The sequence below is a fragment of the Pomacea canaliculata genome, linkage group LG10, assembly GCF_003073045.1.
Source record: "Pomacea canaliculata isolate SZHN2017 linkage group LG10, ASM307304v1, whole genome shotgun sequence".
NCBI lineage: Eukaryota > Metazoa > Mollusca > Gastropoda > Architaenioglossa > Ampullariidae > Pomacea > Pomacea canaliculata.
In genome coordinates this window covers 11,987,322-12,002,384 of record NC_037599.1, presented here as the reverse complement: position 1 = coordinate 12,002,384, position 15,063 = coordinate 11,987,322, and the positions used below count along the sequence as shown (strand labels likewise).

Below are 15,063 nucleotides of genomic sequence, written 5' to 3'. Positions count from 1 at the left end.
ATGACCGGAGGAGCATGCAGCACAAACTATGTCAGAGGTCAAGGGTTGACATCCGGGGAGTCGACGCAAGCCAAAGTGAAACGCCAAGGAGAGCTGTGGTGCTTGGTGAGAAAGATTGATGCGTCTTGAGAAGCTGGTGGGGGAAAAGTACGCTGCAAGTTGTAAGTTGCTAAAAAACACATATTCCGATCTTTAATACCATATTTTACACTATTATAATAAGTAAGTAAATGTTTATTTACACCGAGTAACAAGTTTAAAACTTTATCGTAACTTTGATAACGCGACTTTCGCACATGGGTGTTTCAAGACTCAGCAACAAGTTAGAAATAATAAGATGGGCATATAGTAGTTTTAACGATTGCACTCGATCAGAGGATGCTAGGCATTTTTAAAGTGCTTTTTGTTAATAATAAATTTTAGAGTAGTGGAAAACGGTAAATCATTTATAAGCAAAGTCACAAGACAGCCTTTTCCAAGATCACGCCCCCTAAATTTCTTCAACCATGCATGATGCATCTCCACTGAATCATGCAGACTGTGTTGGCGTTTCGCCTTGTTTTGAGGAATTAATTTAGGAATGTGCGCAGAACTGCAAATGTGAACCACTGGCTTTCCGCGTAGACTTCTGCGGAGGTGGAAGTTGAGAAAGTGCCCAAAACAGGATGGGTGTGGCGGCTCGACGAGAACCATGCATGCGAGATTCATATCGTCTTCCTTTGCTAGTTTTCAGGGGGCCGAGGCGGTTCACTGTTAATAGACATTTTTTAAAAAGTGTCTGAGAGATTTCACTTCCAATGGCAAAGTTTTGTACCATGAGTTGCACTTAGTGTGTGTGCAAGCGTATGTGTGTGTTTTGCCTTCAATTTTGTGGGAGATGCATTGTCTTTTTTCTTTTTTTTTATCAGGTTTATGTGTTTCCTGATCAGAAGGCAGTAGCATAAAAGCAAAAAAAATGTTAGCCAAGACACGAAAAAGTAAGTTGATTTTCTTTTGAGTTATAATTTAAATAGCATTGTTCAGCAATTTTAGATTTTGTTTGGTATGTTTATATATGTTGTTCAGTATTTATAAAAAGTTTGTCTTTTGCATAGCATATGCATACAAAGTACCCAGAAGGGATAAAAATCATTAAATGTTAAAATTTAATTTACTCTGACAGTATGTAAATGTCTTTCAAATAGCACTATTTATAGTATGCTTCAAAGATTTTACTCTCATAAAAGTATGTTGGTTGTTCACAGTTCTATCATAATTTTTGAGAATTTACACCTTGATTCACACAAAAGCATTGAAAATCTACCAAATTTTTCTTCTTTTTTATTCATTGACTCGGGTATTCTGTAGTCATAATTAGTTTACATCAGAAGAAATCACTTTGAATTCAGAGTTCAGTTACTTAGGCCAGTGAATAGAAAGAAATTATCAGGAAGGTAAAAGATTTAAAGGAAAGGCTTGGGCTCCATCAACCTAATGCTTTGTACTAGACAATTGGGTGGCTTCTGTTTCTTTTCAACGTGCAGACTAAATTGACGATCGGCCCAGTTTGATGAGCTTCGTGTCCGCTTGACCTTTCTTGATCAGCGAACTTTTCCATGTACTGGGGCTCATTTGGCCTTTTTTTTTTAAAAATTTGCTAATATGCACTATTTTTTTTTTTTACACAGCTACAGATCCTGCAAGATTTCAAGGCCATGGAATCAGCTACAGAGCTAAGCTGATTGGGTCTGAGGATGTTCCAGAAGCTCGTGGAGATAAAATGTGTCAGGAAGCCATCTTTAAGTTAAAAACTGCTGTTCGAATATCTGGTCAACACAAGCAAAAGATTTTTGTTAATGTCACTTTAGAGGGGCTCAGGATCATAGATGCAACTGCTATGGTAATTGTGCAACTTGTTTGGTGTACAATACAGAAACTTTAAACTTTAAATAGTATTTTTATGAGTACATTAATCAGACAACATTCTGCAAAAAAATAAATTTTCTTATTTTACTTAACCCTTTGACTGCCAGAAATTAATGAGGAGCGTGCGCATGCCTGTTTCAGGGAATTTTGACGATTTTTCAGTCATTATTTAAAAAAACAAAATCTGGAGCGCTGTAGATGCATGCAAAGCTTATAAAACCCATATAATTCATAGATAAGGGATTTTTCTAATATGTGAGACCACAACAAAAAGAACAAAAATAAGATTCTTCGGATTCTTGCTTTATGTAAATGTTTTTTTGTTTTTTTTTAAAGAAAAATCAGGTAAATGTGCAAACAATGTCCCACACAATCAAGTACTGATAATAATTCTTGACTTCAAAGCTCAGTTACTTTTGTGGATTTCACTCAGAAAGTGAGAAAAAAACACCGTAGATAAAGTTCAGGGTTTACTGTTCGTTGAAAACTAATTTCTCACAAAAATGTTTCAGTCTTCACTAACACATTTTCATGATGGTTCATGTAGTTTATTCACACAAGTCACATGCACTATCATTTCAGAAACAAACTCAACATTCATACACAAAAGCTTGTATTAAACATTCTGCTGTTCTGAATGCCCTTTCCAGGCCTGTGCATTGTACCATGCTTTGCAATATTCTGTTTCCAGTAGGCAATCTTGCTGTGATAAATTCCAAAGCAGAGTACCATGCACATGACATGGAAGGACATTCAGAGCAGCAGAACTTAGAGACCCAACAATGACACTTGTTGCTGCATCAGGCAAATGTTTTCGTTCCTTTTCTCAGTATCGGACATATTTGAGAAGTGTTTTTGAGTCAACCAAGCAATGTATTCTGTCACGCTCCCTTCCGCCACTGGCTGCTCGGCCCTCTTTGACTGAGCTCCTGTCTGCTGCAGTTTGTTTCCTACTTCTGGATACCTCCAGCAATGGTGCAATAAAGTCACCACCATCTGTCTGTCTCACTGGTGTCGTCGGAACTTTCTTCTTATTTTGCCCAATCAAAATCAAGATCACTGTCATTGTGGTCAGAATGATGAGAATCAGAATCTTCATTTCTAATAACTTGTTGTCATCACTTTCACTGCCATCCTTTTCCTGATCCAGGAAATTGATTGTAAATCATGCAAATTACTGTTTGTGATCTCTGCTATGGCCTGGGATCTGTTTACAGGGCTGGCTGCCTTGCCGTAATATAGCCTCAGTTGCTGGCACAGCATAAAACACCAATTCCCCCCTCTCTGCTATGGCCTTTTGTAGTGTGTACGGCCTCCTGTAGCATGTTCTTTGACCACACGATAGTCCCAGCACGCAAACGGTTCACATTGACTCTGTGCGGTTGGAAAACTCTAGAGGGGGATCGCTGTATTTCCAGCCTGATAAAATGCCAATCAAATCAAGCATGGCGCCAGAGCCTGTGCTATAAATAGGGAGAATCACATATCTGCAGACCGTTACACAGCCTTCATTCCAATTTCTCTTTTTAAAATAGAGCATATTACTGGCCAAATATTCGGTCAGTGGGCATGCGAACGCATAGATGTTTACCGACTGAATATTCGGTCAGAAGCAGCCAAAGGGTTAAGGCCAGAAATAACGACCTAGTATGAATTTCAGGTAATGCAGATTATCATGCAAATAACGACCTAGTATGAATTTCAGGTAATGCAGATTATCATGCATATTTGTCTTACAGATCATTTGTTTTTGCGATGGTTGAAATGTAAACTCATTAAACTAGATAACTAATACACTTAGGTCAAAATTGAAGAATGTTTTTGTGCCCTGTTTTAATATTATTTAATCATTTTTAATCAATTTTGAACCCTACCAAATCCATATTTCTAAGAATAAAGGTTTTCATGTTTTGGTTATAAAATAATCATCAAAGTAAAAAAACATTAAGAACCACATACTAATTTTAGTTTTTGTTTGTTTTTGATTCTTACAGACTGTACAGCACACCCACCCAGTTCATCAGATCTCCTTCATTTCTAGAGATACAACAGATAGTCGAGCATTTGGCTACATTTTTGGGCCAGGTGATGGCACTCACAAATTCTTTGGCATCAAAACAGCAAGCGCGGTATGATGGTGTTTTTGATTTTGTCCTGCCTTACCATTTGCTTTGTCTAACTTGCTTAACTTATAATTATAAGATTACTTCTGAAATAGTTTGTATTTCTATAACTTGGAAAAAAATTCAGTTAAAAAATATTGAGTGTTATGATTTCATTTTATTACCCACTCAATGTATTGGTAAGAGAGGAGTAGATGCCTAACCCGAAGATGTGATTTTGTTGTCTTTTACAGGCAGAGAACTTGGTGCTAACCCTGCGAGACCTTTTCCAGACAGTGTACGAGATGAAAAAGCAAGAAATAGAGGAAGCCAAATCAAAGGTGGCTGCAGCTGAAGAAAAATTAGAAGAAAGCAGCAAACCTGAAATTGACACCACTTACCAAGTATGTGGAATATAAAAGAAAGAACTAGACCACGGATAGCTATGTTCATGATTTGACAATAGACTGCTAGGCCTAGAAATGTGCTCAAGCTTTGATAAAAGTATATTTTTCTCTGCATTGATGTGTGTGTGAGAGAGTGCCTTGTGGTGAGTGAACAAAAAATTCTGTTCATTAAAATAGAGATATTCAAGAAAGTCTGTCAAGAGTTGATATATAAAATTGTATATAAAGCTTTTTTTTGTAAATGTAAAAACATTTGTTGCATGTAGGTGCCACCAAATGGAGCTCCTGCTGAATCATCAGAAAGTATCTACCAGGTATTTTTATCTGTTGCCAAATACTAAGTTCTTTACACTTTATCTTTTCTTCAAATCAATCATTATTTTCTTTCCTTACTGTAAGCAGGTGCTGGTGCATTATAGTCTGGGGTTCATTTTTACTAGGTTGAGGTTCAGTGTAGATGACAATGTAGAGCTGTACCATTTTTAATATCAAATAAAATGCCTAAAACTGATCATACTGAGAATTGAAAATTATACTTAAAGCTATAACATCAGGCTTCCAGACCAGAATTCTAACACACAAATAGCCATGAGCAATAATAAGTTTTTTCCTATGATCTTTCATGACAGTTGATGAAATGTAACTTGCTGATATTCATAACTGTAAATTGAAGAACAACAGGCAGTGTGAATTCGATAATCTGAACAAAGAAAAAGGTGCTGAATTTACAATTTTCAATTATATCGCCATTATATGCATGCATGAATACATGCATCCTTAGAACTGTTGTTTCCATCTTTATTGAAAAATACTGCATTTACAGATTTCACTGTAGATATAAAATACAATACTTTATTTTTTTTGAGAGATATTCAGCATGTTACAGTTGTCATCCTTTGCCATTTTTCATTCAGTTTTGGCCACTTGGACTGGTCTGTTTTCTGAAGCTTGCTATCCAGCTTTGTTACATCTGGCTTTTTAAAAAAAATTATTTACAATCGGTGAATGAAATGACCAGCAGAAAAACATTTAGAGAAGCAGAACAAATTTATGTGATCAATAATTTGTTTTAAAATAGTACTAGTTTTCATCTCAACACTACATTTTTCCTCCCAAGCTTTTTTGTATTTTTGTGAAGTAGAATCTTCTAGTTATATATTATATATGAATATTCTATAAAGGATATATATAGAGAGAGTTAGAGTTTGGCTAAGATATTCAGGATTTAGTAAAAGGATCTTTGTGTGTTTTGTGAAGTTTTTTTCCCTTTTGAGATTGTACTGGTGTTTGAGCAAATGTGCTTGTTCTCTTGCTTGCTTATGTATATATCTGCATGTGCATACCTTTGCATTAAAGCATACACAGATATGTGTGGAGCTTCATATTCTGTTCTTTTGCTGTTACTTTGCCTGTTGCTGTTTCTATCAAAGAAGACTGCATCTAGGTATGCTACTAACAGATCTGCCAGTAACGTGCATGCTCTGTGCTGTGCTGTCATGACTAGGTGCCTAAAAACAATGCACCTGTTAATCCAGAACAAGAGGAAGTTGTTGCCAATTTGCTGGATCTAGAGGATCAGGCGGACCACATCTTAAAAGTAGGTACCTCCTGTCAGTGCTCATTCTTGGATCAAACTCAGGTCATGATGTTAGTCAAAACTTTTAAAGTTCTGCTTTGCTTTACAGAGCTGTTGCATTATATTTCTGATAACCAGCAGCAACCTTTCTGAAAAGATAACATTTTAATTTCAAGCATCACAATCTGTTACAAGCAATTTTTATAAAGCCAGAAGAATTGATCATATTTTGAACCAAAAATGCTTTGTAAGTAAAGTGCATCCAGTAGTACTAGATATTTTTCTATCTTACTAGTTGTACATAAAATGGAATGGAGATGTTTCGGTGAGGCAAGAAAAAGTATACAGATGCCAGTGACAGCTATTTTAAAAGTATGCTTGTCAAATTAAATCTTACAAAGGCTATGATGTTTTTAAGCAATGGAAAAGTTGGATATCACCAGAAAATAGTATCATACTGATAATATTATCTTTCCATTCAGTGCATCTTTGTGACTAGATTTTGAACAGTATTTATGCATATTTGACACTAAAAATAATGACATAGTGCAGATCTTTTTGTTGGTACCTTTTTAAGTTTTTCTGCATTTTTTTGTTGTTTCTTAACCAGTTTACCACCAAAAGTCTTGTTTTTGGGTTTTTTAGAGAATTACTTTTTTCCATCTGGGAAATGTGTGCTGCCATTACTTTCAGCTATTTTTTTGTCTGCAGTAACAGCTTGGTTGATGTGCTTCTGGCCAAGAAGAAATTCTTCTGTACACAATTCTGACATAAATACACAATATGAAATAAAGGCCTAGATTATAGGCATGGCTACTACTCAAATTCCCCTATCCCTATAAATTTCATCTGGCCTTGTGCTTTATCAGAATAATGTAATGCTTTTAATTATTCTTGGTCCTTGTTTTCTCTAGAATTTCAGTTTGTTTAGGTTGCAGATAAGCTTTTACTGGATTCCAATTTTTAGTCTTTTTGCTACTGCTCCTCTTTCCCCAAACAATATTAATATAGACAAAGTAGGAAAACTTTTCAATAGTTCATGAAACTTGATATAATACCTGGTACAGTAAGAAAATAAATGCACCTAGCTGTGATTTAACTTGCTGTCTGTGCTTTTTGTTGCTTGTATTACAAAGGGAATTGAACAGATTAAAAATCTGGAGTTTGATGAACTGCGGGAGGAGGAGCAGGCCACTGTTAAGACACCTGTGTTGAGCACTACAGATCCTTGGGGGATGTCCACCACAGCAGCTTCAGCAGGACCACTGCCAGCATCTTCTTCCCTTTCAGATCTGGAACAGCTGCAGACTCCCTCATCAAACCCTCTTGGAGTCATGGGATCATTTGGAGGCATGGCAATGTTTCCTGGAACTCCAGTTCCAAGTGTGGGCATCACTGCTGGAGGTAGCCCATTTGGTCTGGTGCAGCCTGGGGTTTTACCATTACAAGGACAACAGGTATTTGAATTTTATTGGGGCAGTTGGAAAGAAATATAACATATAGATTGAAAATATAATTATTGAAGTAATCATATATTTTTGATATATAATTATTAAAAAGATTTAGTATAATAGTTTGGGAAAATTGCTTTTAAAATGTGCCCATTGCAATTAATATTTGCTTCATCACAGTTCTTGCTGTCACATCTTTTCAGTCACCTAAACAGTTCATAAACATATATGACAATAAAAACTTTATTTTTACAGTAATGTTTTATAGTTCAGAGTACATCATGTTTGCCTTTGTTATAGTAATTGAGACAGCTATAATTAAAATTTCTGTGTAAAATAATTAGTGAAAAATAAACAAGAAGAACGAAAAAATAAGTTTCTAAACGAAAACGCTGTTTCAGCCCATTGTAGGGTCACCAGCAGGACTACCAGTTGCTAGAGATCCTTTTGGTGATGACCCTTTTGGTTCATCGGCATCCCAGCCAACACATTCACCAGTGGGCATGGGTGTAGCTCCACAGCAAGGCTTTAACCTCAACAATCCATTTGCCGTTGGTCCTAGATCAACATTCCCAGGTCTTCGTCAGCCCATGCCTGCACCTCCACCATATGGCATGCCTGGAGTCATGCCAGGAGTCATGCCTGGAGTCATGCCAGGAGTCATGCCAGGAGTCATGCCAGGAATCATGCCATTTGGCATGGCATCTCCTGCAATGGGGTTTGGACCCATGGCAGGCCCTGCAGCAAGGCTGGGGCCACCAGCAGCACCACCAGTGGCAGCAGACCCCTTCCTAGCCAACAGCAATCTGCTGCAGCCTATCCGCCAAGCCAGCCAAGTTGAGGAAGAGAAGCCAGCCACAGCTGCTGCCAAGCGCCCTGGCCTCTTTGAGGATCTGGTAGATATAAAGACCTCAAACACCAAGACCCCTAAAGATTTGTTCAAGGACCTGAACGCACCACCCAAGAGGAGCTTGAACGAGATCAAGGCTGAAGTTGGTCAGCCATCCACATCTGATGCCAGCAAGGCAAGTGACAGCTTGGAAGAAGCTTTTTTTGTTGACCCCTTTGGCACATTGGATGCAGTGCTGCATAGTGCTGCGTCTGAAGAAAATGATCCCTTTGATACCTGTCCTACTCTTCCTCCCTCAGAACCACCACCACCTCTTCCTTATGTTGCACCACTTCGCCCACCTCCTGCTCCACCTGATCGTATACCCCATCCTGCCAGAAGTGAGGAAGAGAGTTATGCCACAGGAGATCAGCTCAAAGAATCTTCACCAGAAGACAGGTTTGACATGCCTAGTGAGCCACCACCACCTCTTCCCTCGCACTTGCATTTTCAAGCTTTACCTCCCCCTCCACCTCCTCGGCTGCCACCCAGAGAGCCTCTAGTACCTAACCAGTCCCAAACCTCTTCTTCTGTTTCAATTGAGGCTGCTTCATCTGTATCTACACCTTTTCCACCATCCCAGAGTCCCTGTGTGAACACATCTTCCTCTGTAATCATAGATCATTTTACTTCTTACACTTGGCTACAATCTGATGTCTGTAACTTACCAGCTGATAGTTCCTTAAGAACATCTAATACTTCTCCTGTGGCAAACCAAGACTCCACACTGTCCCTGACCTCCAGGCAGCAAAGTTTAAGTAATAAAACAGCAGACAGTGTTGATGATGACCCTTTTGGTGTACCACTTAGGTCCAAAAAAAGCCACTCATCTTCGTTAGATGGTGCTAAAAAGTCAAGTCAGACTTTGACAAATCTGTTTACTTCCATGATGGATCCCTTCGGATTCCCACTATCTGAGAAGATCAACACAGTACAAAATTCAAAAGTTGACAGTGTTGCATTTGACATTCAGAGTGAGTCAGCCATTTCAGCCCCATCGCAAAACAAATGGGAGCACTTCACTGACACTCCAGTAGACAGAGTTTCTTGTGGTCTGAAAGCCTTTGATGTGAAAGATTCTTCTGTTGTGTCTTCAGATAGAGACTGGGTGAGTTGATTAATTTGATTGATTCGTTGATTTTGGCAATGTGATTATATTATCCTGCATGGCTTCTGAGGACACTGGTGTAGGAAGGCAGCATCTTTAAGTATTTCATGAATGCAGCATGATTATCCTATATGTAACATATATGTAAAGTGGATAACGGAGTGGTTAGAGTCCGAACCTGGTAGTGCTCTGGTTTAATAACCATGTGATGCAGCCCAGTCAAACCAGCTTTCAGGGATGAGCACCTGACTCCATATAGTGTTGAAAGGTAAAGCAGTGAAGTAGAGAAGATGGGCGGGGCTCCCATAAAAAAACTGTTCCTGAGAAAAGTGTTTTCCAATACCTCATTCCCCCAGTGTTAGGGGATGAGCATTGATCACACCTAGTAGATTATTTAAGTTAGGCTAAAGGTTAAGGATTTGTGTATATATATATAAACAAGAACACTTATTTAACAACAATAAGAACAGTTTAAAAATTGGACAATTATGTGGGAGTCGGAACAACTAGTGTTAAGTAGTACAACAGTATTATTAAAACTAACATTTTTTTTTCCTGACCTATTGCCTGAAGAATGATTTTAGTTTCTTTAAATTACCTGTCACCTAAAAGAATCAAGCACTATCCATTACTTTTTATTATTTTTCAAAGATGAAATGGTTTTTCTGACACTGAAAGCTTCATTCCTATGATGCTTTGATATCTATTCAGTAATCATACTGACAGCCCATTTGTTGATAGTAAAAAAATTTATATTACTATTTTTTGTCATCATTTACTGCCTCCTTGGTGACAGGTTGTCACAATGATGAAGAAGTAAAAGTACTTAAATAGTACTTATAAATTTGTGTTCATGGCTCTTATAGATAACAGTATTTGAATAGTTTTGTTACATTTGCACAACCTTAGGGCTATCATTCTGGTTACTGTTGAGTTTTAGCACAATTTATGTTTTTCAGGATTATTCTGTGATAGATGTTATGATTTGTTTGATTTGCATGATCTGATTGGGCTTGCCACCATCTTGGTATATGTATGTGAGAGAGAGATAATGAGAGATTGTGTATGTGCTTGGCTGTGTGAGCACATCTGCATGCATGTTCTTTTGTATTTGTAAGTCATCAGTCCCAAAAGTTCTTAGCAATGGGGAATGTTTTCTTCGGATCTAGGATGTAATGTGCATGTGAGACACTCTCATTGGTCTGCATGTGTTTTAACTTATTTAGATCGATGCAGTTGAGATGTAGCTATGAAGACATTCACATCTACAGGTGCAAACTGTATAGTTAACTGTCATGATGACTCCTGGAATGATTATTTTGCAATTCTACACTGACTGCATTCAAAAAGCCTTTGCTTAAGTACTTTGAGTCTGATCATTAAGGTCAAAATACACAGGGTAAGTCTAAAGACCATAATAATCAGACCAAGGCTTTTCTCCCCTTTTCCAAAAACTAATCTCACAGTGCTTATTCGGTTGTGATCAATGTAGCCTTTGAACAGACTTTAAGTTCACTCTGTAATTGAAAAGAAGTTTTTTTTATTAGTCAAGGCTTTTGATTTGTAAATTTGAAGACATTTTTGAGAGAATTTGCCTCTTTTTCTTTCGATATAGTCCTCATTAGAGTTAAAATGTTTGGTTCTTAAATGGAGCAGAAATTTATGGTGTTAATATTTTGCCTATTAATATGATTTTTCCTAAATAAGAAATTGCAGGCATTTAAAAATACAATGTTTCATTTTTAATGATTAAGTGTCAAAGTGCCATGTAGAAAAATTTTCTGTTTTTCATCCATGTTTGTGGCTATTGTTGTAACAGTTATGATACTATGATTTTTTGTGTACATTTAATTAAATTGCATTATATTTAATTGTAGTTAATTATAATGTGTATATTTGAAAACTAATTATAATGTTTAACACAGTTTCAAAGCAAATTCTATGGGATAGACATTTCTATGTTCTAGAGATGAATGCTTATCATCTTTTCATTTTTTAATGGTTGAGTACTCAAAGCAACAATGCAATAACTGTAAACAATTTATTATTTTAGGGAAAATACATAATTCATATATTTTAAATACTCAAGTTACAAAATATGTTTAGTAGCAGTAGCATTTTCTCAAATCATTGTATAATTATGTCTTTTTCCAGGCAGCAGCTTCTCCATTTACTGACAGCTTTCTTATTCCAAGTTCTGCATCTATAAATGGAGAGGTAGGTTTGAAGACAAATTTGTGTTACCCAGTTACATGGTCTTCTTATATGAAATCTTTTAATTATTACTGAATCAGGTTGAAGGGAAACTGTGCATTTTATTTGTTCTACCCCCTTTTTTTTATTTCCTGGATATCCATCCTCATTATTTTTTTAATGTGTATGTGTGCTCATACACAAGTGTATGTCAATGAGAGAAATAAATTTCTATATCAATCCAACCTTTTATATCATGTTTATGCATTGGAGGTTTTTGGTTTTTTTTCACCATTTAAGAAGTAAAATAAGGAGTGTATTGTATGCTCAGCTTTATATTTGTACAAAAGTGACCGAAATGTGGAACAGTAAAAATATAGGTAGGGTTAGGGTTAGAATGTTAGAAGGGATTGATGCTGTTAATAACTAATATTTTGTTTAGTCATACTATTGATGACTGATTTATTTAATGCTGTTAGAAATAGATCAAATCTGGTTTTATATTACAGGCAAAGTCATGAAAGGACTTTCCTGAGCAACTTTCGAAGACCAAAGACCAGAATCATAGAGAACCACAGGATGGACATAAACTGTTTAAATGGGGATTTTATGCCCAGGTCATGGAAAATTATTTGCAGAAATGATTCCATCATTGTACATAAAAGCAGTAAAATTTTGTTACAGTGGTGAAGTGCATAATTTATCTTCCAGGTAATTTAGTTTTACCATCACAAGCAAGTATGTATGATGTGGCTGTATTTGGCTTAAATGCTTTTACAATTTTTTTTAAGAATTAAAGGTGTATCCAATTATTCTTGATTTTTTTTTCCTTCATAATGTTACATTTCTTATCAGAAGAATGCATGTGCAATTTTAACAGACAAGTTTGTAGCTTCCCAAACTATTTCTTTCTTGAGAATATGCCTGAAATACTTGCCTTTTTAAATGCTAATACATTTCATGGATACTTAAGAGACAGAAATGAATGACTTGATACTTTTTGAAACAAAAAATCCACGTCATATCAGATCTTGATAAAATTTCTGTATAAACTTTACCATTAGACATGTTCAAGCTTATAGAAAGTTGAAGTTCAAGGCTGTTACAAGAAACATACTGTTTAGCCAAATCTTTTTGTCCATGTCCGAAAAGTGATCCTTAAAAACTGTAGATGTGAAACGAGTTATTGTATTGCAGCAAGTGTTCTTTTATCTATTTTTAATTCCTTTCCATTTTATCTTGCACTGTGCAATATATCTGTATGAACAAACTTTTCTTTATCTAATATCAGTTTAAATCATTTTGAAAAGACACAGTGGAATACCATATCAAGTGATTATTTTTGTACATAAGTGCATCCTCTGGCCCCTCACATAGTCTGACCTTCAGAAATCTCTTCCTTTTTGAAGACAAAGGAGGTTCATCAAATAGAAAAAAAAGCAACTTTTATTTTACAGTTTGGAGATTTCGAGTCATTCTTACCTTTCACACTGTTTTTGAAAGGTATTATTATTCTACAAAATACTTTAAAATTACTTTGTCCTGTATATTTAGCATCACATTTTATTTTTTTGTTGCGATGTATGTAGATGGATTGGTTCGTCATGCCCAAAACACATACATCTTAACCTATATTAATGTGTTCTCATGATTTTGTAATCTTCACATGGACTTCAAGCTCCTGTTTACATATATGACTATTGATATGAATGCTGGTGCATGTTGGCAACAGAAGAGTTGAAAGGAAAAATATGCATCAACCTTTAAGCTTCAATACAAGTTGAAGCTGAGTTCTGAATGGTGTAGTGAAAAGGCTTGAAATACTATTTAAACAGTTTCTGTGAAAGTTGTTCTTAATCTATTTAATTACTATTTTCATTTTGTTTCCTGGATGTTCCAGATCTTTCATCCTTTTTATTTTTGATGTGTGATATTATGCTTGATTTTATATAAGATGGTCATATCACATGGCATGAATTTTCTGCAAGACAGTTCCTAAAAAAGTTATTTCAACTTGCAGACATCTGAAAGTATGTTTTAATGACATTCTGACAAGGTTATTCTTAAAGAATTGGTGACTACAAACAAAAGAGAGAAGAAAACTATACAGTTTTACAAGTTCTTTGTATAATTATATTTGTAAGTTGCAAAAGTTGATGAGCATCATAAGATTATTTTGAAATCATAATCATTTTTTTAAAACAGCATTTAAAAGCTTGGTTGTTTTTTATGCTCATACACTTTGGACTGCTAACAATAGGTATATGATGGTGAACTGTCAGACCTGTCTTGATTATTCCTGGTACATTGTTTTTTAAGTCATATCCATTATATCTTAGTCGAAGCAAAATGAGTGCCGGTGTAATGCAATCCGTTTCTAATGAAATGAAATAATCAGTTGTATTTACCATGTGCTGCAGGAAGCATGGTCACCTTGTAAAGGCCCTTCATTTTGCATGCTCTTCCTTAATTTCAGCACTATGCACAGAAGATCAATCTGTTCGAAGTTTCAAAGGCTTATCATAATCATTTTTCATATCTGCTTCTGATGCACAGTGTCTTTCAGTATGTTTATAACAACCTGTTTAAACTTTTCCATTTGTCATACTCTCACAATAAATTATATTTAATCAAATTTTGTTAATTTTTAAACTTTTTATAAGCCTTTTTATTCCTGTTACATCTAAAGAGGGCTATTTAGTTTTGTTTTGCAAAATTCAAATGCAGCATTTTAAAGGTTTTGATGGCTTTTGTGAAAAGTGTTGTGTTTAAATTACACCCTTCCCCTCCACCTCAAACAATACCCAAAATGATGATTAACATGTCTAAACAGATGGTAGGGGTGGAGATACAGTGTAAGCAAACTTCCTCCCCTCACTCATATAGAAGCATTATATATCCATTACAGGCCTAAAGTACTGTTAAAAGCCCCATCTCAGGTGCTTAGATCTTCCCAAGCTTGTGCTAATAGATTAAAGTCTTGGGGCATTGCTCCCATTACATTTTATCACCCAAATTTCCATAAACAGCTTGTTTGCTGCTGTTAAAGTATCATCAGATTTAAGTGGCCCTCCCTAAGAGAACTGCAAAAGGTTTGGTATATTTTAGTGGTTGCTGTAAAGATTAGACATATATACCCATCAGTATTATTTTTCACTAGATTTGTGTATTAAGGGTATATGAAAGCAAATAGATGTATAAAGTTGTGAAAATGGAAGTGAAGTATGAATTCTTTTAGAATGTGGCTTGAAGAGTTCTGAAATTTGTGGCAGGTGCATGGTTCATTGCCTTTCACAGTTTCCCTATTAAACAGTAAAATATGATTTGTTTTGGTCTACTAGTAGCAGCAATTTTTGGAAAACTTCCACCCCTGCACAAGCACACCTTTTCCAACATTCCACATTCTGAATAAATTTCAACCTAGCTTACAAA

At 35.9% G+C, this 15,063-nt stretch overlaps 1 protein-coding gene across 3 annotated transcripts; it reads left to right on the top strand.

Moving 5' to 3' along the window:
* Window positions 1-17: 17 nt before the first annotated feature.
* On the top strand, window positions 18-14,954 carry LOC112573165 (disabled homolog 1-like). Of its 3 annotated transcripts, none has more exons than XM_025253279.1 (11): window positions 18-161; window positions 909-977; window positions 1,668-1,879; window positions 3,900-4,034; window positions 4,262-4,411; window positions 4,681-4,728; window positions 5,919-6,011; window positions 7,127-7,447; window positions 7,843-9,438; window positions 11,593-11,655; window positions 12,141-14,954. In XM_025253279.1, the coding sequence occupies exons 2-11, from the start codon at window positions 956-958 to the stop codon at window positions 12,150-12,152; spliced, it is 2,652 nt and encodes an 883-aa protein (XP_025109064.1). In that variant the 5' UTR covers window positions 18-161; window positions 909-955; the 3' UTR covers window positions 12,153-14,954. The 3 variants fall into 3 exon arrangements, with proteins under 3 accessions (XP_025109064.1, XP_025109065.1, XP_025109066.1); XM_025253281.1 differs by having other exon boundaries at window positions 21-161; window positions 7,843-8,466; XM_025253280.1 differs by lacking the exon at window positions 5,919-6,011.
* The last annotated feature ends 109 nt before the right edge of the window (window positions 14,955-15,063 follow it).